The following is a 26,456-nucleotide window of genomic DNA, read 5'->3' as shown; positions in this document are numbered from 1 at the left end:
CAAGGGAAGAAAGCCAGGTGTAGACAGAGGCACAGGTTGGAGTGATGTGGCCCCAAGTCCAGGAATTCTTGAGGCCACTAGGAACTGGAAGAGGTGAGAAGGATCCTCCCCTGTGGCCCTTCAGTGGGAGCAGGGCCCCGTTGACACCTCAATTTCAGACTTCTGGCCTCCAGAGCTGTGAAAGAGTAAATACCTGCTGCTTCCAGTCACCCAGTTGGTGGCACTTTTTCACGGCAGCCCTAGGCAACTGACACAGCAGTGCTGACTTGAGGCTGTCCCTCATGTCCCGTGGTCTAGGAGAAGAGGGAATCCTTCAGCCTGTTTACTCAAAGTGTGGTCCCCCTGCAAGCTGGTTGGAAATCCAGCACCTCAGGCCCCAGTCAGCTTCTGCATTTTCACAAGCTCCCCGAGCCCTGTGAACATGTCAGAGTTTAAAAAGTACTCCCCCTGGGGTGCCTGGGTGGGTCAGTCAGTTAAGCTTCTGACTCTTGGCTTTGGCTCAGGTCATGATCTCACAGTCATGGGATCAAGCCCCACTTCTTGCTGTGCACTGAGCACTGAGCATGCAGCTTGCTTAAGATTCTCTCCCCCTCTCTTTGCCCCTCCCCTGCTTGCGCTCTCTCTCTCTCTCTCTCTCTCTCTCTCTCTCTCTCTCTCTCTCTCTCCCTCTCTCCTCTCTGTCTCAAATTGATGATAGATAGATAGATAGATAGACAGACAGTCAGCAAGCACTTACCTGGAAAAGAGATTGTTCTGCCCTCTGTGTGTTACAAGCCCCAAGGGAACAGGTCAACCAGTCCCCTTCACTGGGGTACAAAGAGGTTGAGTCTGATGCCCGAGGAGCAGCGAGGCTCAGGTCTCAGCACATTCAACAAATATTTCCAGAATGTCTGCTCTGTGTGACAACTTGCCTACACAAGGGAGTCTGTGTTCATTTACTGAGGCTACTGTAACAAGTGGGGGACTTCAAACAACAGGTATTTATTGTCTCATAGTTCTAGAAGCCAGAAATCCAAAATTAAGGTCCCTCTAGGGGAGGGGCTCTTCCTTAACCTCTTCCAGCTTCTTGAAGCTCCAGATGTCCCTTGGCTTGTGGCCATATCATTCCAGTTTGTGCCTCTGTCTTCACATGGCCCCTCCTCCATATGTCTGGGTCCCAAACCTTCAGCTCCTTTCTCTTATAAGGACACTGGTCATTGGATTTAGGGCCCACCCAGGTAATCCAGGATGATCTTCTACCAAGATCCTTAACTTAATTATATCTACAAAGATCCTTTTCCCAAATAAGGTCACATTCACAGGCTCCAGGCTTTAGGACATGGATATATGTTGGGGGCCACCATTCATGTAGAGGCATGTGCATACTACAAACACCCTCCTTGCCCTGGTCCTGCCCTCTAGTCCCAGGAGAGCAGAATGCTGCGTGGGTCTTCTCAATGAGGATGTTTCAGCAGCAAGAATGGCTGAGGCTGGACCATAAGGCCCTTAGAGCTCTACACCCACTATGGGGATGTGGCTGTGGGGCAAGAGGCCTAGACAGCCATGTCCACAGCCCCAGCAGGTGTCACCCTCACTGAGGACCATACCAGGCATGTGGCTGAGAGGCCCCATTCGTGGCAGGCACTTTGCTTATGTCCCTGCTCTCATCAGAGGTATCTGGAAAAATCATGGGAAAATAAACCCTCTTAATTTCCCTCATTCTTCAGTCTTTAAGGTCCCACAGGCTCCGTGACTAATGACTTTGGAGAGTGACCCACAGCAGACCCCACAGATGTCTCCCAGGAGTTCCCACACAAGGCTCATCCTCTGGGCCTCATATACCTCCCCTGTAGCATCAAGGGCAGCACTGAGACAGGCTTGTTTTCCAGGCTCCGGGCTAGACTCAGGGTGGAATCCTACCTGGACCACTTACTCGCTGGGTGACTGTAGACAAATTAATTCGCCTTCTGAATCTCAGCCTCTTCTTGTAGAAATTGGAGACTGAGCTATTCTCATCATCATGTATGTGTCTGGCTTCCCTAGAAGTGAAATTCTCTAAGCCTGGGACTGAGTCATACTGAATTTGTATACCCAGAATCTGGTACCCAGTAAGTACCTAATAATTGTTGAATGAATTAGAAATAAGACTCAGATATAGAAATGGGGGAGGGGAAGAGGCATTTGAATGTAAAGGTGCCTTTTCAACTAAAGCCCTCTGCCTGTCACATGTTGATTTACTCAGAGAGCATTTATCTCTGAGTGTGCCGTGTGCCTGGTACTTGCTAGACACTGCAGACCTAGCCGTGAGCCTGCAGATGCAAATCCGGCCTTCAGGGAGCTTGCATTCCGGTGGCAGTGGTGACCAAATCATCGCTCGAATGATCATCGCTAGTGGCAAGCCTCGGGGAGCACCAGCAAGTCTAGTGCTTGAGGGCGAGGAGAGGCTATGGCCCTTGCTTGTCAAAGAGCCGTTAATTCTGGGGTTCACTTTACACAATCACAGGGCCACAGTGCCAGCCAGGGACTGTGAGAGGTCCCAGGACCGGTGCGGAGCTTTCCAGAAGGCCCTCATGCCCTCTTGCCCTCTCCCCAAAGGGTCGTTCCAAGTCTGGTGCTGACTCCACGCGTCTAATTTCCCAACTCTGCTCCCCAGAAGTGGAGAGGCGGGGGAGACGTACGTCCCTAGCTGTCACTGAGTTGGAGAAAAGGAGCCTTAACTGATGGAGACATACCGTTCGAACGGCCCCTTTAGGGGCTCTAATTCATTTTCGAGACATTTAAGAATAACAAAATGTTTTAATGATTTCTTAGGGGAATTAGGAAGACATATTTTTGTTCTCATTAAATTTTATCCTCAGACACAAGAACCAAATGTCAGATGTGTTTTTGGTGCTCGGAGCTTCCCTGCTCGCTATCCCCCCCACACACACACTGCTCCAACCCCCTCCAGAAAAATGACACTCCTAGAAAATTTGCCAGGATGCACACTCTCCTGTTTTTATATTTCTTGACAGGCAAATTATTTTTCGAAATACTTTCCACCCCCCCTCCAAAGCCACACAAGTCCTGATTCAACATTTTTGTTTTGAATGACTGCTGCCAACACAAATCTTTGGCAGAGAATGCGATATGGCGTGATTGCTCAGCAAGTATTTTGATAAGTGTGCAGCCTGTATGTCTGTAATTACGAAAGAAAACCGTAAATCTTTTGGATATTGTTCACACAGATGTGGCGTGAAGTGAGAAAAAAAGCAGTAAAACGTGTTAAAAGCATAATTAATGTCATTGTTGTGGAGGATGATTTGATTTAAACCTTTCTGACTTCTGTATCGGTGGCGGCTGATTTCTTTATCACGCTCACAGTCACTAGGTACCGACCTGAGCTTCACAAAGCTAACTTGTTAACTGAGTGATTAGTTAAAAGGAAAAGGGAAAAAAAAGGAAAGAAAGAAAAAAATGAAAAAAAAAAGGAAACAAGGAGAGAGCAAGTAAGAGGGCAGGCAGAGGAACACTGCTGAAGAGATAAGAAGAGAGAGGTGAGTGCCCCAAAATGTTTTTTCTGCTTTACTTTGGTTTTTAAAAATCCAGTGCAGGAGACGGCAGCTCCTGACAGGCGTTTCTCTCCCTGCTGCTTCTTTCAGGAGGCAAGTCTGGTCAGCTTAGGTGCTCAAGCTGCAGGGTCACACACAGCTGGGTAGGACTCCCAGCTTGGTGGTTTTGAGCTGTGTGACCTTGGGCAAGGGCCCACACCTCTCTGAGCTCTGATTTCTATGTCTTTAGCAGAAAGATAATACTAGAACCTACTCACCATTTGACAGAGGATTCACCATGCTAGGCATGAAAGCATTTGGCAGGGTTTAATAACCAGCCCATTGTAAAGCTGGCATCAGAATGTAAGTTACATGGATCACAGGTCTTTGCTGATAATCTCAAGGCTCTGTCATTTATCGAGGACATGAGGTGAGCAGTTTAGGCAACAGAGTTACTAAGTCTGGAATAGGAAAATGTTTTACGGTGTTTAGGGTTTTAAAAAATTTTTCCCCAATTATGAAAGCCACATATGCACAACTGTCAACTTCAGAAAATACAGAAAGGTAGAAAGAAGGCAAACTACCTACTGGAGAAGCAGTGGGAACACCTTTTCCTTCTGATCTTTTCCCTGCGTATTTTTTCAAAACGGTCGTTCATTCTGCTTGTACCATTTTGAATCGTCCTTCCTTTCACTAAACCAACATGAGCATCTGTATTTCCCTGTGTTATTAAAAGTCCTGGGTGACTTTGGTTCATCGTGTGTAATGGTCTCTTGTGTGACTGTGCTGTAACTTACTGGACCCCCTCTCCAACGCTGGGCACTTAGGGTGCTCTGGAATGCACAGCTTATTGGTACTGTGCTGTAGTTCTGAGCTGGACAAGGAGGAAAACTTGGGAAGGAAAATATATCATAGCCACGCATTGACCACAAACCCTGGATCAGTGATCAGAAAGAATAAGAATTTTTTTCTCCTTATTGATTTATTTGGTGCTCATTCATTTATTAGTTACACTAAATATCTTTTCGTATGTTATGAACCACTCATATTCTTTTGTGAATCACCCATTCATGTACACGCAACCCATTTTTCTATCAGATCATTTTCTTAATGATTTGTAGACACTCTTTGTATATTAGGGATAATAACCTTTGTCCTGATAAACATGTCTCCTATCTTTCCCCCCTAGTTTGCCTTTTGTTTGTAATCTCTTGTATATGATACATAGCAGGCATTCAAAAAATATTTGCAGAAAGCAGGGAATCTTACCAAACCTTTGCTTTATGGCTTCTGGATTTCATGGCATTCTTTTAAAACCCCTTCTTGATTAAAGGTTATAGGGGCTTTTTTTTTAGTACCTTTGTGATCTTAATTTTTAAAAATATGAATCTGAAATATATGTTGATGGAAGTAGTGAAGGAGGTTAAGATTTTAGCTGTGCATTTGTCCTAAATGACTTGTTCTACCGCCATCTAGTGGATAAGCCACTTTCACAAATACAGGAAATAAGGATTTTAGTGTAATGAGAAACTGTTGTTTCTGCTTGCTCTCACTTCCTTCCCTTTCTCCCTGAATATGCCTCTGCTCACTTGATCCGGTAGGGAACAAGGCCAGATTTTCCCTAAAATGGTAGTTAACTTTAGAAGGTATTACCCCGCCATCTCCTGCCACACCTTGGCCCTTGCCACTTCCTCTGTCAGAAGTGCTCTCTCCCCACGGCCACCTGTCTGACTTTCACTACTCCTGGTAACTAAGGACTAGAAGAAGATTAAATGGAAGCATCTGGCATGACGCTGGTACCCAGTAGGTGCTCAATACGTGGCTGTTCCCTTTCAGAAGGAAAGACAGGCATTTCAGCTGTGGCTTTTCACCAGTTCACTCTCTGAGCACCTTCTAGTGCTGAGCCCTATGGGAATTCGAGCTTGAAGCTTCCTCTGCCCCCAGAGACTCGAACTCTGGCAGGGACAACATAACCCAAAGACAGATGGCCAGAACACCCAGCAGAAAAAGGGCTCCAAGGCAGGACAGCCAAAGAAGACAGTCTTTGAACTTGGTTCTAAAGCGTAAACTACCATCACTGTGTGGCTGTTTCTCGGGTGCTTCCTGTGTGTCAGACAGTGAGCCCAGCCCCCAACAGAACCAAGTTCATGATCCCCAAAGCCCCCTTGGCAGTAGGTACCACTGTCCTGTCCCATTGTGTAGCTGAGAAAATGTAGGCTCAGAGACTTTACCCAAGGTCACACAGCAGAGAGTGGTAAAGCCTAAATCCTGACGCTTGGCTCCTAAGCCAGCTGAGGTTTAATTTAAAAATTGATGGGCTGCCTGGGTGGTTCAGTAGGTTGAGCATCTGACTCTTCATTTCGGCTCAGGTCATGATCCCAGGGTCACGGGAGCAAGCCCTGCATCAGGCTCAGCACTGAGCACGGAGCCTGCTTAAGATTCTCTGTCTCCTTCCTCTGCCCCTCTTCTCCGCTCGTGCTCTCTCTCTCTAAACTAAAAATAATAAAAATTAAAAGGATTTGGACAAAACCATTGGAGGTTTGACCTCCAAAGAGAGTGACAAACAGCCAAGTGTCTTTGTTGCCAGTAGATTGGGAGGTTCTAGACTAAGAGGGTGAGCCCTTTGCTGAAATGCAATGTGTTACCCGAAAGAGGAACAAGTTAACCCCCAGTGGCCAAGAACTCCTTGTTTCTTCTGGCCCCGGGCTCCAAATCCTGGTACTTTCACTGAGGGGAAACGGAGTCACAGAGCTCCGAATTCAGGGAACAGAGTGATGTGAGGAGGAGCACCAGCAGGACTCCAGGCTGACGGACCCGCCTACAGAGCAGGACCAATCCCCCGTTCTGTGCCTCCCATTTCATACTGCACTCGATCCTCTGTTTCCTCATTTGTAAAATATGGATAATGATCTTACCTAATTATAGGCCAGTTGATGCATTTGGAGAGAATGGAGAGCCCTTAGCATGGCGCCTGGCACAGAGGAGTAGCCCCATGCAATTCATCGAGCACCTACTGTTTGCCAGGCACTCCACTCACAACCAGGAGCACAGTGTTAAGCAAAACACACTGTCCCTGGGAGGAGGTGGGCACAAAAAACAAACAAACAAACAAACAAAAATACACACTATCCCTGCCTGTCTAGAATTTGTGAAACTCAGGATATGGGAACTGTTTTTATTCTAATGAGAATGGCTTTGAGTCCTAGCTCTGCTGCTCCTGGCTGGGTGACCTTGCTTGAGTAACTGGTTCTACCTCTCAGCCTATCTCCTGTTCTGGAGAAGCACACTTACCTCCTGGTACCTCTGAAAGGATTAAGCATGGTGAAGAGTGTAAAAGTCCTGTGAGTGTCTGGCGCCTAGTAAGTGCTCAGTAAACAGTAACTGCAGTTATGTTGGTAGTGTTGTGATTACCACCACCACCCCGTGCCAAGAAGGAAGACCTTCTCCAGCCCCTCTGTCCATGCTGAAGCCAGAAGACCCCCAAAGCAGCCGGTGGAGGGAAGAGGGGGTGGGCGGACACATGGCTCACGGCTTCATGTAAGGGTCCTACGCCCCATCTGCTATGGAAGAGTTAAGATTAAAGGATCAAAGTTAGTCTCGCTGCTGCCGCCAATAGCCTGAGCCTCCCACCCATGCAGGCGCCCAGAGCCTGGGCCCAGATGGGAGAAGGCTTCTGTCTCAAAGATATTTTGGAGGGGCACACGCATACTTCTGCATATATGTGTTTCTAAACAGCCTCTCGGACAGCCTTCGCGGCTCCAGCTTTCCTAAAAAAAGCTCCGAATGCCACTTTCCTTCAGATGGACACAGTGGGAGGAATGAGACAGCTTTTCCTATCTCCCCGGCTCCCCCCCCCCCACCGCCACCAACCCCATAGACACTTTCTGAAAAAACACCAACAGCATCAGCTAGTGGTAGAAGATGGAATAGATGATGTTTTAACCATCTCCTTCGACAACGCCTTTGGAAAGCCTGGTGTGGTATTAAAATATTACAGATCCGTTGACAGTATTCTCTAAGGGGTTAGATCCAATGTAACCAAAATGAATTAGTCATTCTATTAAGCGGTTTATGCATAAAGAGCAGGTTGATGGCTGTAAGACAAAGGCACCCCACTTCCTGACGACGTTCCCCCTCCCTGCATGCCCGGCAGGACCTGCCCCCTCGGATGGTTCACATTTGATCTTCTGTGTCTGCCAGCGTGCTCAATTAACCCAAAAGATTTGTTGTAGTCAGACATTTCTGATTTCGGGTCCCCTATTTTGGGCTTTTTCATTCAGGTTGGATCTAAGGCCGTTTGATTCCCAATGCCGCTGCCCTCATCTATATATCGACTGTCTGTATGTCGCAGGAGTGAAGTGGGGAGTCCCGGCCCGGCTCTGGGCAGCTGCGTGTCTTGGCTGAAAGGTCTCGGGTGGAAGTGCTGAGCCCGGCAGAAACCGGGGCTCCCTGGCTCCAAAGGAGGAGTTGTGGGGATGTTTTGTCACTTTCCCGGACACCAGGGTATGAGGCTTGCCAGATGCCAGAGAGGGGGACACAAGTCGCTTTGGAGATTGGGGGCTGGGTGGGACCCAGTGCTTCCCCAGGTGAGGTCGCTTGACATAGGGAGCAGCTTCAGTGTACCTGGCACAGCACTGAAACTTTGAACACATAGCGTGCCAGCTGTCACCTTCCTACTTCCTTCTAGATGAAGTTTTAGTCAGGTGCCAGAGCATCTTAAACACCTATGGAATGCCTGTGAATCTCCCCTTTTAACCAAGGGAGATCCAGCCTTGGGCTCACGGTCTTGGGTAGAAATGGCATCTAACTAGAATTTAACAACATCAGTTTTCTTGTTTGTTTTCTTTGTGTTTATTTCTTTAAGTTTTTATTTGTTTATTTATTTATTTTTAGTAATCTCTATACCCAGCGTGGGTATAGAGAACTCATGACCCCGAGATCAAGAGTTGCATGCTTTTCTGACTGAGCCAGCCAGGCGCCCCCTCTTTATCTTTATTTTTTATGATTTAAAGCACCTCCTGGTTATGATGCAGGGTCCCAGTTATGTTTACAATAATGTAACAGGGTATTCCTTTAAAGTATTTTTAAGTTAAAAAACACTGAGTTACAGGAGCGCCTGGATGGTTTAGTCAGTCGGTTAGGTGTCCAACTCTTGATTTTGGCTCCGGTCATGATCCCAGGGTCGTGGGATCAAGCCCCGTGTCAGGCTCCATGCTGAACGTGAAGCTTGCTTGAGATTCTGTCTCTCTGGACGCCTGGGTGGCTCAATTAAGCATCTAGGTTTGGCTCAGGTCATGATCCCACGGTTCGTGGGTTCGAGCCCTGCATCAGGCGCTCTGCTTCGGATCCTCTGTCTCCCTCTAAAGCCTCTGAGCCCCCCCCCTCAAAAATAAACAAACATTTTTTAAAAAGATTCTTGGGGCACCTCAGTGGCTCAGTTGGTTAAGTGTCTGACTTCGGCTCAGGTCATGATCTCACGGTTCATTGAGTTCAAGCCCTGCGTGAGGCTCTGTGCTGACAGCTCGGAGCCTGGAACTTGCTTCTGATTCTGTGTCTCCCTCTCTCTCTGCTTCTCCTCTGCTCACACTCTGTCTCTGTCTCTGTCTCTCTCTCAAAAACAAACATTAAAAAAAAGGTTCTCTCTCTGCCCCTCTCCCCCACTCATTCTCTCTCTTAAAAAAATTTTTTTAATTAAAAAAAAAATTAAAAATTCTGAGTCGCATAAGTACAAATGTTAGGTTGGTAATCTTTTAGGGGCAGGTGGATGCAGCGGTTGTGAAGTAAGTGTGCCAGTGCCTGGCATTTGGATTGCACTAGGCTCAAATTCAGCTCTGCCTTTTTCTAGCTTGGCGACCTTACTAGGCCTCAGTTTTTTCATCTGGAATATGGGGATATAAGCATCCCTCAGGTGATTGTTTTGATGATTAAATGAGATGTAAATATATGCAAAGCGCCTGGCATACGTGAGTGGAGGGGTGAGGAAATATCAGTTCCCTGGAGCTTCTGACTAAAGATACTGGCAGGGCATCTTGTCTACCCCATGTCCTAGCTTCCCAGATATGGGTGCCCCACCCATTCCAGGATTGATGGTAGCTGGAATTTGGGGAACAAAGACCAGAAACTAGTGTTTGGAGAGCCAGAGCCTGCTCTGAACCCACCTACCACCCTCGGCAGCAACACGCAGACCAGCCTACAGGGAAGGGGGGTGAAGCTGGCACCAAAAGTCCCCAGACATTGCCAGCCTCTCTCAGCCCCACATTCTCATCTGTAAAATGGGTCAGTTGTTGTGAAGGTCGAGCTATGTTGTGTTTCTAGGAAAGTAACTGGGGCGGGGGGCAGCTGGTCATAAGGGTCTACTACCCTTTCTCAGACTAATGGGGCCTGTTATCTCCCGGTGCTTCCTCATTTCCTTCGAGGTTCTGTTCAAATGTCCACTCCTTCAAGAAGCCTTCCCTGACCAGCCTGCCTCAATTAGCACCATTCCCCCACCACACATGTCAGGCCACTCTCTGCCCTGACCCTGCCTTATTTCTCTTCTCTACCCCCTTACTGCCATTGGTTTATTTGTCCTTTGTCCATCTCTCCTCTCTAGAACATCAACCCCGGGAAGGCAGAAATTCCCTCTTATTCACTGCTCTATCTCCAGGGCTCAGAAACTTCCCTGGCAGACAGCATATGCTCAGAAAACAATTGGCAAGTGAAGTAATAGTGTCTGACACATAGTAGGTGCTCAGTAAAAATGTACTGGTGAGGGGCGCCTGGGCAGCTCAGTCGGTTAAGCATCCAGCTCCTGACTTCAGTTCCGGTCATGACCTCACGTTTCTGCTCTGGCAGTGTGGAGCCTGCTTGGGATTGTCTCTCTCTCTCTCTCTCTCTCTCCTCTCTCTCTCTCTCTGCCCCTCCCCTGCTCACGTGCTCTGTGTCTCTCAAATAATCTTTCCAAAAAATGTAGTTATGAATATATGGCTGCATTAGAAACTATTCGTTTCCTGTTGTTGCTATAATAAATAACCACAAACTTAGAAGCTGAAAACAACCTGCATTTACTGAGCACCTACTCTGTGAAAAGCCATAGCAGGGCCCCAAGGGGAAAGAGAAGACTGAGGAATGAAAGCAAGATGCCCCCAGTTCCCCGCGACTGTCAGGTTCTCTGAGGAACCTCTTCCAAACATTTTAAAGATCTGTTGTCACTTCTCTCTCTTTCAATTTGTGTTTGTAAGAGCAGCCAGTGACATTTAGCTGATGGATCGAACCATGCTGTTGGATAAAGTAAGCGGGAAACCCTTGGATTTGCCAGCCACCACAGCCAAGCCTTTTACCTACGTGTAATTTGGCAATCTTCCAGTCGTCTGGATGCTAGTAATTTTTTTCCTCCCTAACTCAACCCCCAGCAGTACAGCTCAGGGCTCTGTGATTTCTCCCAGATCGGGGAGGCGGGAAGAAATGGGTTTCCCACACACCGTAAAATCTAAGAATTCCCACTATGCACCAGCAGGGAGGAAATAAAGGGTAGAAAATGCCCAGGGAAGTATGACACCATCATTGCTGTGTGCTTTTCAGACACAGATCCTCCTGAAGCCATAGCCCAATGCCTCCACAGTTGGGGCAGATAAACCCGCAGGAGAGTGAGAGCCCAGGAGCTGCTGCTTCCTCTTACACAATGGGCTTGTTCCCTGGGTGCCAGGTGAAATGGGTACAGCAGGAGGGAAGTACTACATTAGACTTGAGTGAGGACTTCCTTCCTTTGGGACTTGGAGTCTGGACAGCCCCCAGTCCTGCCTCTCTCACAGTTGGTATCCAATCAGTTACCATGTATTATGGGTTGAATTGTGTGCCCCAAAAAGACGTGGAGGTCTTAACCTCTGGTACCCGTGAATGTGACCTTATTTAGAAACAGGGACTTTGCAGATATAATCAAGTTAAGAAGGGGTCATTAGGTGGACCCTAATCCAGTATGCTGGTGTCCTTAGAAGAGGAGAGAAAGAGACACAGAGGAGAAGGCCACATGATGACAGAGCCAAAGCCAAGGAGCTATAAGCCAAGGATTACCAGCAACACCAGAAGCTGGGAGAAAGGCATGGAACAGATGGAGAGAGCATAGTTCCGTCAACAGACTTGGGATTTCTGTCCTCCAGAGCATGATGTATTAGTTTTCTGGGGCTGCCAAATCACCACAGACTATGTAGCAAAGCCATGGAAATGTACACTCTCAGTTCTGGAGGCCAGAAGTCCAAAACTGTTGGCAGGGTCAGTTACTTCTGGAGACTCTGAGGGAGAATCTGTTCCACTTGTCTCTCCTACTTCTGGTGGTAGCAGGCCATCCTGGGCTGGTAGACGCATCACTTCAATCCCTGCCTCCGTCTTCTCTGTGTGTCTCTCTCTGTGTCGTCTTTTCTTTTGAGGACACCAGTTATTGGATTAGACAACCCTAACCCAGTGGACCTCATCTTAACTTGAGTTCTTCTGCAAAGACCCTATTCTAAATAAGGTCAAGTTCAAGGGGCACCTGGCTGGCTCAGTCAGTAGAGCACACGACTCTTGATCTCGGAGTTGAAAGTTTGAGCCCCATTTTGGGTGTAGAGATTACTTAAAACATAAAGTCTTTAAATAAGGTCAAGTTCCAAAGTTCTGGATGGACATGAATTTGGGGGGACACTATTCAACCTAGTACCCTGATAGGAAGAACTATCAGTTCCTCCCGTCTGCCTCTGGAATCTGAACACTCTCCCCACTTCCGCCACCTCCCTGATCTCAGCTGCTTGGACCTTCGCAGTTGCCTCCCCTCTGGCTCCCTCTACAGCTGATTTTTCACACAGCAGCTTGGATGAGCCTTTGAAAAAGGCAAATGGAACGCGTCACTTTCCACTGTCCTTAGGATAAATCCCCATCCATATCCTGTGACTGGGATACCAGTTACACACAGACAAGGCATCACCGTGCCCCCCACAGATGCTCAACAAGCTCTTGCCGAGTGAAGCCTGTACGTGGACTTGTATGTGCCCCGCCCCCACCCCGTGAGCTCTGCCCACTCCAGACTCATCACTGGAAGATGCCAGCACCATACTGTGGGCTTCAGTTCACATCCACAGACTCTGCAGATTCTAGCAGCAGCCCCACAGGGGAGGCACTGTGGCTGTCCCCATTTGACAGATGGGAAGATCAAGGGTCCAAGAGGAGACAGAGTAGTCACGTATTGGTTTGGGTCCCATGGAAGCAGACCGATGCTAGGATGGCATTAGATATGCAAGAGGCGATGGGGGAGATGCCTGTGTAGGATGAAGAAGAGGAAGAGGAGGAGGCAGGGAGAGCCTTTAGATGGCAGTGCTGATCTGAACCTGGAGGGGAGGGGAGGAAGGAGGCTTGGTGGGAGGAACCTCAAAGAAAGTCCCAGCTAGGCTGACGGGCAGCCCCAGAGCAAGATGTACTGGTCTGCTCAGGCTGCTGTAATGATACCACAGACCAGGTGGCCGAGACAAAAGAAATGTGTTTCTCACAGTTCTGGTGGCCGGAAGTCCAGGATCAAGGTGCCAACAGAGCTGGCTTCTGGTGAGAGCTCTCGTCCTGGTTGCAGATGGCTGCCTTTGCTGTCTTCACATGGCTTTTGGTCTGTGCACATGCAGAGAGAAAGAGAGCTCTGGTGTCTTCCTCTTCACATAAGGACACCGTCCTGTGGGATTAGAGCTCCAACTTTATGTCCTCGCTCAACCCTAATTACCTCCTTAAAGGCCCTGTCTCCAAGTACAGCCACATCAGGGGTTAGGGCTTTAACACATGGATTTGGGGAGACACAGTTCAGTCCACGACACAAGAGTTGCCTGTTCCAGCATCAGCAGGAGTGGCCTCGCTCTGCAACCCCTGTCGGGCCCAGTTGAGGGGAGCAGCCCCAGGCAAGCATGGCCTCAGAGCTGATGCCACAGCAGATGGCAAGTGCAGCACGTGGTATGTCACCAGCTTCTTGCAGGAGGTTTCCACGGCTGCCACAAGTCATAATTATAAGCATAAAGGCAGCACTCCCTCAGCCCGCTGGGGGCCAGGCGTTGTCATGGGGCTCGGCGTGCTCCCGGAATCCCTGCACAGCCTCTACCGTAGATCCTGTTATCCCCATTTTACTGACGGGGACACCGAGACACACAGTGCCTGAGTGGCTTTCTCTGTAGATGTCACAGCAGGCTGATCCTCAGCCTCCCAGCCTGGCCCCCTCTCCCTTTGTCTGAGGCTGCTTTGGGAATTCACAACATTCATACCTCTTATGTCAAGTTAACCTGTGAAGATGTTTGAAATTATCTTTCTGCCTGTAGATCCTAGCTCTGAGGGATAAGCCCAGGGCCAAAAGCACTCACTTCGGCAGGATTCCATCCCTGTCTGATTGATATACGGTGTTGAAACACATGTAATAGGAATTTGAGCGGCAAAGAACCCAGAGACGTCTGGTGCTTTAGTTAAGGTCACACAGCAAGCCAACAGCAAAGCCAAGAACAGAGCCCTCAGGGGCGCCTGGATGGCTCAGTCAGCTGAGTGTCCAACTCTCGATTTCAGCTCAGGTCATGATCCCAGGGTCATGGGATCCAGCCCTGCATCGGGCTGTGCAATGAGCGTGGAGCCTACTTAAGATTCTTTCTGTCTCTCTCCCTCTCTCCCTCTGCCCCTCTCCCCCATTGGTATGCACACTCTTTCTCTCTAGAAAGAAAGGAAGAGAGAAAGAAAAGAAAAAGATGAATAGAGCCCTCAGCCTCATGCTCCTGGCTACAAGTAGAAACTTCCCCTGCCCTGCCTCAAGGCAGTTTGGCCTACTTACTACAAAGAATGGCCTGGTACCCTGAGCTCAAATCCCATCTCTGCCACTTCTGAGCTAGGTGACCTTTGGCACATGGCATCTCTTCCCTGGGCCTTTATTTTCTTGTCTGAAAAATGGAGAATAGCAGCATCTCCCTTGCTGGGCCTCACCTTGGGGAAATGACTTCACCCTGCCCCCTGTGCCTCAGCTTCCCTGTCTAAAATGGGAACATAGTGCTGTGGTGAAGTTTGAAGGAATTCTAATGCATGCAAAGTGCTTTGGTTGTTAGATTCGGTCACAGCCTAATACCCCCTGCCGCTTTCTCCCCTCAAACTGGGAACCAGAAAGGAAGTGTGGGAAGAGGAGGCCCAAGGGCCTGTCCCAGTCCTGCCACCAACTCGCTGGCCAACTTCAGGGAAGTCACAGGACCCCCACTTTAGCCCCTCTGTGCCCTGGGGTGGGGAGCGTTGGACCCTTTCAGTCCCTCCCCAGTATGACTTTCCATGATGGAATTTTTGGGTCCCAGAGGACAGTTTAAAGGAGGATTATTGGATTCTGCATCTCCCAGGGGCTGATAAGAACATATGAGGCCCTGCCAGTCCCGAGACTCCACAGAGCATTTACCATGCAGACAGCTGACCTCCAGGTCACAAGACCAGGCGTGCTGCCTCCTCTCAGGTAATAGCAGCAGCCTTGTCACATTTACCAAGCCCAGCTATGCACCTAGCACTGAAAATCTATCTACGTTCTCTCTTCCAAACATCACAACCACACCCTACACACGTGGCCCCATTTTACAGATGAGAAAATAGAAAATGGAGGCTCTGAGAGGTTGACTAACTGTCCAAAGTTACTGGCCAATTTGGAGCCAGAATCTTCCCAAAAGTAATTCCAAGGGATTAGGAACTGTTGTATTTTTTCCACTTCATTAGTGGGGAAACAGGGCTCAAGGCTCCTTGGGATCTGGACCCAGAGCTGGGCTTCAGATTCTGTGAGCTTAACCACTATGTTCTACCTTGTACCAGCAAACAAAGGCAAAAAGCCAGAGCCTTAAAATCTACTGAACATGTGTTGAATGGGGACCCAGCCAACCCTGGTCCTCTAGCCTGTCCTCCAGGGGCCCACCTGAGGTCAGCTTCCCCTGGATGGAGTGCGCAAAGCAGCAAGGAGTGACCCACAGGGCCCCCAAGCAGAATGAAGTGTCAATACCTGATCCCTGGAAATGGGGCGGATGATACCCTTTATCACCCAAGTGTAATCGTTTGGCTTGGGCAGGCTCGTGGCCAGCAGGCCCCCAAGCCACGAGCTGGATCTTTTCCATCTTCTTGGAACCAGAGTGAGCCCTCCATGGCCCGCTCGGAGCTGCACCCTCCCGTGTTTATCTAACTTCCCTGACCTCGGCAAGTGCCTGTCGCCTTTCTCTTCCTTTCTGGAAAACCAGGACACAATAGGAAGCATTTTCTTGAACTTATTAAAAAATCCAGACTTGTAAATTAATTTGTCCGTGTTGTACAAAGGCAGTGCAGATGGACTCATTAGCATGCACACAACAAATAATTATAGATGAATTTTTAGCTGGCCTGCCTAATGCGCTTGCTGGGTTAATTATGTCAATGTATAATTACATCAGCCCGGGGAGACATAATGGCATACCCCGCTGAGCAGGCCCTGCCTAATGACGGGGCGTGGGGGGAGTGCTGACAGAGGAAAGACGGCAGCGTTCCCGCGCACCTGCTTACCTCGGCACAAACGCCCATTGTCAGAGCCGCCCGCCACCTAAGCAAACAGGGGTGGGAGGGGGTGAGGGAGAGGGATAAAATGCAGAGGCGACCTTGTTCCAGCCGGACCTGAAGGCTCCTATGTATAGGCACTGCCCCGTTTCTTCCGTCAGCAGATGTTTATTGGGTCAGGTTGCGTGGCAGACTTCGTTCACCCACAAGGGGTCCAGAGGGGAGCAAAGTCAGATGCGGTCCCAGTCCTCCCTTGTGGAGTTTGCAGTCCAGTGGGTGATAATTAGGTGGACTTGCTAATCAATGAGAAGTGTAACTAAAATGAGAGCTGTGAAGGAAAGGCGCAGGCAGCTGAGAGAGCTCATATTGGAGGAATGACTGGTCAAGGCAGGCTTCCTGGAAGAAGTGGCATCTGAGTTGCAATATGAAAGGTGATTAAGCATTAACTAGCTGAAAGAGGTTAAAAGGGAGGACAGGGTGTTCCTGGCAGAGGCTCTTTCTTGTACAAAGACTCCACAGTAGGAAGGTACATTTGAGGGACTAAGAGAAAGCCAGTGTGACTGGAGCTCAAAAAGACAGGAATAGCCAGGGCTTCTATTTGTTCCAAGATGACCAAATGCCAGTCTCTGCGTTGAGCACTTTATGTGCATGGATCCTCATCCCAGCCTTATGAGGTCAGAACTTTTTTTTTTTTTTTAATTTTTTTTTTTAACGTTTATTTATTTTTGAGACAGAGAGAGACAGAGCATGAACAGGGGAGGGGCAGAGAGAGAGGGAGACACAGAATCGGAAGCAGGCTCCAGGATCTGAGCCGTCAGCCCAGAGCCCGACGCGGGGCTCGAACTCACGGGCCGTGAGATCGTGACCTAAGTTAAAATCGGATGCTTAACCGACTGAGCCACCCAGGCACCCCATGAGGTCGGAACTTTTATGGTGAGGCACAGAGAGGTAGGGTTGCTTGCCGGAGTCACCCAGCAATCCTAAAAAGCAAGTACGGATTAGACCAGGACCCAGGATCCATGCTCTTAATCCCTCTGCACCCCAGCAGAGAACAGTGGCTGAGCGGGTGGTGGCAGGAGACTCCAGGAGAGTGAACAGCAAGAGAGAGGGCATTTGAAAGGACTGTGGACCAGACCCAGGCCCCTTTGTCTGGGGCAAAGAGGCTCTGGCTTTCCTGGGCCCCCATGAATACCCACCTGGGCTGCTGGGTTGGAAATGTCCACATCTCTGGGACAGGAAGCCTTTGCGGCATCTGAGAAAGAGACCCAGACTTGAAACTCACCTCTGCCCTTCAAGTCACCTGGCTGCTCTGAGCTGGTTTCCTCATCTGTGAAAATGAGTTGGATCCAAGCCAGCCTCCGGGGGATGCTGGGAGCATCACGGGAACCCATTCCCGTGAACAGCTTTGTAGCCTAGAAGATGCCACACCAACCTCTGGCATTACCCAGGTGTCTGTAGTACCTGCCGAGGGTGGGGAGTGGGGAAAGTCACGTGGAAGAAGTGCTGGCGTCTAGATCTGAAGGAAGAGGAAGTGCTTCCTAGATGACAGGGTGGGGAGGGAAACAATTCCAGGCAGAAGGACCTACACATTCCTCATCTTTTAGCTATTGAGAAATTGGGGGGTATCTTACATGCAGGGATGTATTTCACCCCCAGAAAAGCCATTGTTTAGTCAACCTCACATGCAACAAATGGTGGTGTGTTGGTCCAGGTGCACTGAGTGGTACCCCCAAGGATTAGATAGGTAGATGGATGGTATTGAGGAAACACAGGGGAAGAAAAATGGGGAGGGAGGTGGGAAAAGTGTCAGAGGAAGGAGAGGCAGGGAACTGGGTGGCAGCATCCACACAGGACAGCCTGAGCAGTCTGTGCAGTGCTGAGCAGGCCCTGGGGGAGTCCTTGGTGCTCAGAGCAGTCCCGTGGCCCTCAGGAGTCGGCCCCATCCTGGCTGCCTGCCGGCCTTGTCTTAGAAGACTGGCCTCACGATGGATTTCAGAGTGAGGTCCTTGTTTAATGACCTCCTGTGGTTGGAGGTATGCAAGACAGTCGCATGGCCACCACAGATGGCACCATGGAATCCAGAAAAATGCACTTGCTGTGACAGTTATCATCGTTAGTAGTATTCCAGGTGAGCAGGACACGCATGCCCCTGGGGATGGCACACGCTCCACTGAGCGGGTACCTGAAGTAGACGGCTCCCTCATAAAGCAGAAATTCTACATTGGTCTCCTAAGCCATCAGAGCAACTCCAGAAGGCTCTTGTGCATGGTCCCCTCCACACCAGCATCCTGAGAGGGACCCCCCAGGCCCTGCGAGCTTAGCCTGGGCAGCCCTCAGCCCTCAGGGCCCCCGCCACTCCCGTGCTCCTCTCTCTGTGTGTGTGCAGACCCTGTGCCTGTGTTTGAGGCAGCGCGCGGCCTAGACGACAGACTGCAGCCCCCCAGCTTCGACCCCAGCGGGCAGCCGCGGCGAGACCTCCACACTTCGTGGAAGAGGCACCCCGAGCTCCTTGGCCCTAAAGGTACTGATAAGGCCTTCACGGGATGTCCATAATGAAAAAACAGGCTGTGGATCTTCAACAGCCAATCTTGGCCGCCTTTGGAGGGGTCGGGGGGCAAGGAACTCAACTTTATCGTTTTAGATGTAGGATGGGTTATGGGTACGTCGCTGCAGAAACAAACCAACCCGAAATCCCAGAAGCTTAATATATTTGAAGGGTGGGAAGTTGGAGAGGATGCTCCATGGAGTCACTCGGGCAACCCAGCTGTGGTGGTCCCACCATCTTCAACACATGACATCCGGAGTCACAGTGACTGTTGACAACTTGCCAACAGGCAAAGAAAAAATGTGGCGGGTCATACTGAGGTTTATGAGTCCAGGCTCAGAAGTGGCCCGCATCACTTCCACAGCCACTTGTCATTGGCCAAAACTCATTCATATGGCCACACCCAGTTGCAAAGGAGCCTGGAAAATCTACTCTGTGCCCAGGAGTAGAGGGAAACAGGATATGAATATAGCACTGTCTCAGCACCAGATAAGACAAGTCAAAAAACTAGAAAAGCTAAAAATATAGTTTAGGTATACATATATTATGATAAAAATGTTTAAAATCAAGAAAATGATGAACAAAATCCATCATGGTGGTTACCTCTGGCAGGTGAGGTAGAAGGTCTCCATGGGGAGAAGCAAATGTGCACATGAAAGCTCTTGGTAGCCATCTAAAGGTGTTCATTGAGCTTCAAGCCCAGCACTGTCATAGGCACTGGGGACATAGCCAGGAGCAAAACGGACAAAAATCCTTGCCCTCGTGGCACTGACCTTATAGAGGAGAGACTGTCAACCAATAAATGTTAAATATACAGTATTTCACATGGTGAGAAAGATTAGGAGGAAAATTAAGCAGAGAAGAGTCAGGTTTAAGGATACTTGTCTAAGGAATAAATGAGGAGGATTCACCTCAAAGTTCAGCAAGATTACCTTCTCTCTTTTTTTTTTTTTTTTTTTTTGTAAAGGGCCAGAGAGCAAATATTTCAGGCTTTGTAGGCTTTCTGTTACAGCTACTAAACTCTGTAAAAAAAAAAAAAAAAAAAGCCATAAAACATATGTAAATGAGTGGGTGTGGCTATATTCCAGTAAAACTTCACAAACAGAACAGGCGGTGGGCCAGATTTGGTCCAAGGGCTGTCTTTGCAGAACCCTGGTCTACCTCCTAGAGTTGTGGAGAAGATAATGGCCTGAGGCATGCCAAATCAAAGTTTGACTGCTGTGGCACACTCCCAATTTCACAGCCCCCTCCCATCCCCCCAGTGCCTAGTGGACACCTGCCGTATGCCTAGTCCTGGGCAGAGTCTTCTGGGGAAGATTTATGGTGACTAAAATACAGCACTTTTGCCAGCTCTCTTCCTGTACCCAGAATGCCCTTCAAGCCTCCCTGACAAGCCAGCTTGTCCCTCTAGGTGCCTCTAGGGTTTGAACTTCCTTCCATCAGAATAATAGTAGTGGGAACTGCCTCTTCAGAGCATTTGCTCTGTGCCATGTGCCTTTCACACAGTATCCCACTGTCATATCAACCTTCTGAGGTACCACTGGCCCCATTTTACAAAGGGGTAACTGAATCTCAGAAGCAACAGGTGGCCAAGCAGGGATTCAAACCAAGGGCTCTTGCCCTTGGCCCTAGGCTATGTCTCTCCTTGAGAGCACTTGTTACTCTGCATCGTAAGGGTCAGACCTTGTTTGTTTGTTCACTTCTGTGGCCTCAGCCCCTGGAATATTCCCAGTGTATGTGTGCGTGTGTAAGAACGAGCCAGGCCCTGACCGCTCTGTCAGGCCCTCACCCTGCACACTGCCCAGCCCTACACTCACCCTGCTGTGCCAGGCTCACAGTAGGAGTTTAACAACCAAGACTGAACTTAACTGACTCAGGCCCAAGGGCAGGAGCCCAGATTTTGGAATTCTTGAGACATTCACGCTTGATGGCTGGCCCTTGAGCAGCCTTTCTCCCCATGAAAATTCAGTACCAAAGGCACACACTGATCCCCTAAAGGAGCCCCCAGGGGCTTGCAAAGGTACAACTGATGTGGGCCCTGCCCAGGGGCACCTGCAGGTGAGGTCAGCTATGACTGAGCATCTGAGTATGTGCCACCACCTATGGAGAGGGGAAGTTAAATCTAGAGCTACCCCGTGGCCCGGCCATTTCACTCCTAGGTAATATATACTCCAAAGAACTGAAAACAGGTGCTCAAACAGAAACGTGTGTGCACATATTCACAGCAGGGCTATTCACAACAACCAAAGGTGAAAACAACCCAAATGTCTATCAGCAGATGAATGGGAAAACATTTATGACATATCCATAAAATGGAATATTACTTAACCATAAAAACAAACCTAGATGAACCTCAAAAACAGTTTGCTAAGTGAAAGAAGCCAGACACAACAGGACATACATTATGTGTGATTCCAGTGATATGAAATATCTAGGATATGCAAATCCCCACGGACAGAAAGCAGATTAGTGGTTGCCAAGGGCTGGGGGAGGGGGAAAAGGCGTGACTGCTTAATGGGGACAGGTTTCCTTTTGGGGTGATGACAGTGTTCTGGAATTAGTGCTAACGGTTGCACAATACTGTGAATGTACTAAATGTCACTGAATTGTATACTTCAAAATGGTTAAAATGGTGAATTTCATGTTATGTATACTTGACCATGACTCTTAAAAAAGTAAGAAGGCCAAGGAGGCTAGAACAGGTCCAAGAGGGCAAAGGAAGCACCTGGGCCTGCTGTTTGAGGCCGGCACTATGGGGACTTGACTTCTGTGCACACACACCCCCCACGGCTACAACCCAGCCGACCATGTGATGGCAGGTTTCCACGGCCGCACTCTCTCTAACACTCGAGTTTGAGAAATCAACTCTTATCCCAGCACTGCCGATCTGTTCAGTTTGCAGAAGGCGGCTCTGGCTGCCATGTCGCTTCCAGCGATGGGCGGTTTTCCCTCTTTTCCTCCCTCCAGAGCAGAGAGAGGGGACGTCTCCGGCCGGACCCACGCTGACCGAGGGGAGCCGCCTCCCAGGCATTCCCGGCAAAGCCCTCCTGACAGAAACTTTGCTGCAGAGAAATGAGGCAGAGAAACAAAAGTGAGTGGGGAGGAACAGGCGGGGCCCTGCTGCCCCACCTGGCTGGGAGGTGGGACCATCAGGGAATCTGGATTCAGGTTGGAGATAGAGATCCAGGCCTGGTTCAGTGGCCAGCCCTGGGCAGGTCACATCACGTGTCTGAGCGTCAGTTTTCCCAGCTGGGAAATGGGACCAATGGCGGTATATTAGGCAGGGTTCCCCAGAGAAATAAAACCGGAAGGATTTTTTATTTTAATTAATTAAGACATGTATTTCAAGGACTTAGTTGACACAGTTGGGGCTGGCAAGTCTGAATTGGTAGAGCTAACCAGCAGGCTGGAAACTGTCAGGCGGGAGTCAGTGCTGCAGTCTGGCGGCAGAATTCTTCCTCAGTTTTATTTTTAAGACTTGCAACTGGTTGGATGAGGCCCACCCACAGTATTGAGATTATTCTCCTTTACTTAACACCAGCTGACTGCAGATGTTCACCCCATCTGCAGAATACATTCACAGCAACCCTGAGATTCGTGTGTGTGATTGGACAACTGGGTGCCAAAGCCTGATCAGGTGGGCAGGCCATATCAACTCCTAGTCTCCGGTCAGAATGAACGTACGCACTTAGCTCAGTGCTCACTGGGAATGTGTCAGTAGATGGTTGCCCTTACAGCTGATGTGGGAGCAATAATACCTGGATTATTATAATTTCTGGATTCTTGGGGCTTTTCTAGGCCAGTTTCATGGTGGTCATTACATTTAGCCTCTCATTCACTTATCCCTTTATTCATTCATTCCATGTATTTATGGGACCACCTGCTGTGTGCCAAGCACTGTTCTAGGGACGCAGCAGTGAACAAATGGACAAACCTCCCTGCCCTCCTGGAGTTTACCTTCTCATGAGGAAGACACAAGTTAAACAAGATAAAGTCTGCTACATGAAGATAAGGGTTGTGAAGGAAAAGAAAGCAGAGAAGGGGGGATGACATTGAGGCTGAAGTTTTAAATAGGGTATAAGGGGAGGCCTCACTGAGAAGGTGAGGAAAGCCCTGAGAAGGTGGGGGTGAAACTTGCAGATATATAGGGCAAGTTTCTGTGTTCTACACAGAGGGGACAGCCAGTGCAAAGGCCCTGAGGCAGAAACATGCCTGGTGTGTTTGACCAGCAAGGAGATGAATGTGGCTGGAGTGGTTTGAGTGAGACACCCACTTTGCCAATGTGTAACACACACCTCACCCTCACTGAGAGGGTCAGGGTGTAGGATCAGAGGTAAAGTTCCTTCTCTAGAGTCTCTGATTCAGACAACGTAAGACCCAAGCTTTGTATAAACCTTCCCCCAGTCCAGCTAGGGCCCTTGTTTCTCTGCTGAGACACTTGTATCACACCTAAGCTCTAGGCTATAGTGGGCTGGATGACCATCCCAAACTCCTGACACAGAGAAGGGAAAAAATGCCTCCCCGGGGACAGGAATAGTAACTAATGATATTGAGGGAACACTGGGTACCAGGCATCATACTGAAGGTGTTTCACAACACTCACAGAGGCAAACCCCACTAGAAACCTTATTGTACAGATGAGGAAACTGAGGCCCAGAGAGGCAAAGTCACTACCTGATGTAGGTCCACCCAAATGCTGCCACACAGTCAGCAAAACAGCAAAGTGGCCAAATGCCTGAATGTCATGTTTAAGGACCCTTTAAAAAGGCAGGGGTGCAGATTACAGAGAACAGGTAAGAGGGGTAGGAAGACAGGAGGGCCACCTTGGGGACCCAGGCAGGGCCCATCCACACAGGCACGAGCAGAGCCATTCTGAGCAGGCTCAGTCTCTCTGCAGGGGCCTTCAAGAAGTACAAATCACTTTGGCAGCCAGACTGGGGGAGGCAGAGGAAAAGATCAAAGTCCTACATTCAGGTATGTATCTGGCATGTGTTCCCTGGCCCCGTGCAGCTCCCCAGCCCCGTCAGACCAGGAGGAGGAGGAGAAGGGGACAGTGACACTGTGAACACAGGCTCAGGTATTCTAGAATCAGGAAGGCGAGAGGGGAATTTGGGAAGGAAGTGGAAGTGGACCCAGTGGGGGTCCGAGCCCCGTCCCCAGAGGCCATATTGCTGTGGAGAGAGGCCTTGAGAAGTAGAATTAAATCAGGGGTGGCAAAGGCAGTGCCTGTAGGGGCCAGACACACAAACAAGCAGCCAGATTAGGGAAAGCCGTAGGAAAGGGTGGGATCTGGAGCAAACTAGAGGACCTGGGCCTTGACTAAGAGATGGCCACTGCTGAGCACCAGCCAGCCACTGCCATATGGCCCAATGTCACCAAGCCTCCAGATTTTTTGGAGATTTAGAAATCTGGAATTTTATGAGAAATCTCCCATTTATTATAATATACACATATCCGTTGACTTCACTGCTCCTCCCTGTCCCCCTCACCTGCCAGGTCCAGACCTCAGGATGGGTGAGCTCATGGATGGATGGCCCCACCCAGGCCCTGGAGTGACCTAAGCATGTTGGGTAGCTCATACCCAAGACCATGGGGCAGACAGACCTCTACCACTTGCCTGGGTCCCCTGGGCTTCATAAACTCCTAGAGGGTGATCTCATCTGCCCTCCGACCGGCTTGAAGACCCTCCAAGGGCAGGAAGCTTTACCTGTCACTGGTTCTAAAGACCTTCAAAAGAAAGGTCTTCCTTTACTACCTTGAACCTCATTCTACTTTCTGGGCCCTGCAGCAGGAGTGGGTTCCTGGGGAAAGCAGGGGACACTTCACCCTGGCTCTTTACTTTTTCCCAGCGTTAAAGGCCACACAGACAGAGCTGTTGGAACTGCGGCGGAAATACGATGAGGAGGCAGCATCCAAGTAAGTGAACACCCTGCTGAGGTATGCCTCCTCCCTCTGACCCTCCCAGACATGCCTCCTCCCTCTGACCCTCTCAAATACGCCTTCTCTTTCTGAGTCTTCTCCCTCTGACTCACCGCCGGAAGCACCTGTTTCTTTAAGCATCCTGTGTTCCCCACCCCCATAGGCACACAGCTGTTCACCAGTCATTTGCTGTGCCATTCATGCACCACAGAGTATACATGACATTCTGGGTCGTGGCGGAGCAGGGTCTGCTGGGCAGGGGCCTCCCCATCACCCCAACCTCCTAGGACTGTCTTCACCACAGCAACCCAGGCCAATCCTCAGCCGAGTGTCATTCACTTAAATTACTCTGGACGCAACATGGCCATAAGACATCACTTATTCCACAAACACTTATTTAGCACCTACTATTTACCCAGTGCTGTGTTGGGTCCCTGGAAGAAACATCAGAACGTGGCCCTGACCCCAGCTAAAGAGAAGAGACAGATGGTAACTGATGATATTACAGTGATAAATTCGCTCCTTCATAGATACTGTTGAGCACTTACTGTATGCTCGGCCCTGTTCTGGGCACCTGGTGAACACTAAGAAGGGAAGAACTGAGAGCAGCAAGAGAGAATAATAGGGAGGGCGGATCCTATTACCCAGGGTAGTCACGGAGGACTTCCCTAAGGAGATGACCTTCAGAATGCAACCCAAAAACGAGAAGGAGATGACCACGTGAAGAATGCAATGCCGGGTTGAGTGCTGGCGGCAGGGGGACAGCTTGCACGGAAGAAGGCCCCGAACATGCCTAAAGCACATGCGCGGCTTAGAGTCACCAGATACTCCCCGCAGGCCTCCTGTGTCCCCCACCCCACACTCAGCAGAGAGGCAGCCGAGGTGGATGAGGCCTGACCTGGCCCCCTCGATGCTGGCAATCTGGGGGTTGGAGGGCAGGAAATAAACAAATGACCACCCTGGGGGTAAGTTGAGAGAGGCCTCCCAGGAGGACACTTTAGAGCTAGGTTTTAAATTTTTATTTTCTTTTTTTTTTTTTCTACTTCCACCAATTTTAATACAAAAGGCTGGAGGGCACGGTGGTGGGAGGGGAGCAGGCATCAAGCAGGGGCCGGGCCGCCGGTGCCAGCACAGCAATGACCTTGCAGATCCTGGATGCCTGGTCCCTTCGTTTCCACACCAGTTTGAAGTGGTTTGTCATATGCCTCCTGCAGGACATTTTCTTCTCTATCCTTGAAACTGGATTACTGTGGCTTCCTGGTGGCATAAAACTTTTTGCAGTGTTTTATACCCTTGGAAATATTGCTGCATTAGCCAGTACGTGCTTTTTTTTCTCTTTAATTTTAATTTTTTTAAATTTACATCCAAATTAGTTAGCATATAGTGCAACAATGATTTCAAGACTAGGTTCCTTAATGCCCCTTCCCCATTTAGCCCATCCCCTCCCACAACCCCTCCACCAACCCTCAGTTTGTTCTCTATATTTAAGAGTCTCTTCTGTTTTGTCCCCCTCCCTGTTTTTATATTATTTTTGTTTCCCTTCCCTTATGTTCACCTGTTTTGTCTCAAAGTCCTCATATGAATGAAATCATATGATATTTGTCTTTCTCTGACTGACTAATTTCACTTAGCATAATACCCTCCAGTTCCACCCACATAGTTGCCAATGGCAAGATTCCATTCTTTTTGATTGCTGAGTAATACTCCATTGTATATATATACCACATCTTTTTTACCCATTCATCCGTCGATGGACATTTGGGCTCTTTCCATACTTTGGCTATTATTGATAGTGCTGCTATAAACATGGGGGTGCCTGTGTCCCTTCAAAACAGCACACCTGTATCCCTTGGATAAATGCCTAGTAATGCACTTGCTGGGTCGTGGGGTAGTTGTATTTTTAGTTTTTTGAGGAACCTCCATACTGTTTTCCAGAGTGGCTGCACCAGCTTGCATTCCCATCTTTTTTTTTTTTTTTT

The 26,456-nt window shown here is 49.2% G+C and overlaps 1 protein-coding gene across 9 annotated transcripts in view; it reads left to right on the top strand.

Moving 5' to 3' along the window:
* The window catches only part of CUX2 (cut like homeobox 2), a 283,575-nt gene that overhangs the window by 222,872 nt on the left and 34,247 nt on the right, over positions 1-26,456 (top strand). For all 9 annotated transcript variants that reach the window (XM_058691237.1, XM_058691238.1, XM_058691234.1 and 6 more), the window contains 4 exons: positions 18,400-18,534; positions 21,526-21,649; positions 23,456-23,532; positions 24,408-24,474. In XM_058691237.1, the coding sequence (XP_058547220.1) occupies positions 18,400-18,534; positions 21,526-21,649; positions 23,456-23,532; positions 24,408-24,474 (403 nt within the window). The remainder of the gene's footprint in view (positions 1-18,399; positions 18,535-21,525; positions 21,650-23,455; positions 23,533-24,407; positions 24,475-26,456) is intronic.

Source organism: Neofelis nebulosa, chromosome 11, assembly GCF_028018385.1.
Source record: "Neofelis nebulosa isolate mNeoNeb1 chromosome 11, mNeoNeb1.pri, whole genome shotgun sequence".
Classification (NCBI taxonomy): domain Eukaryota; kingdom Metazoa; phylum Chordata; class Mammalia; order Carnivora; family Felidae; genus Neofelis; species Neofelis nebulosa.
The sequence above is the reverse complement of the archived record's forward strand: the minus strand, read 5'-3'. Positions and strand labels throughout refer to the sequence as shown.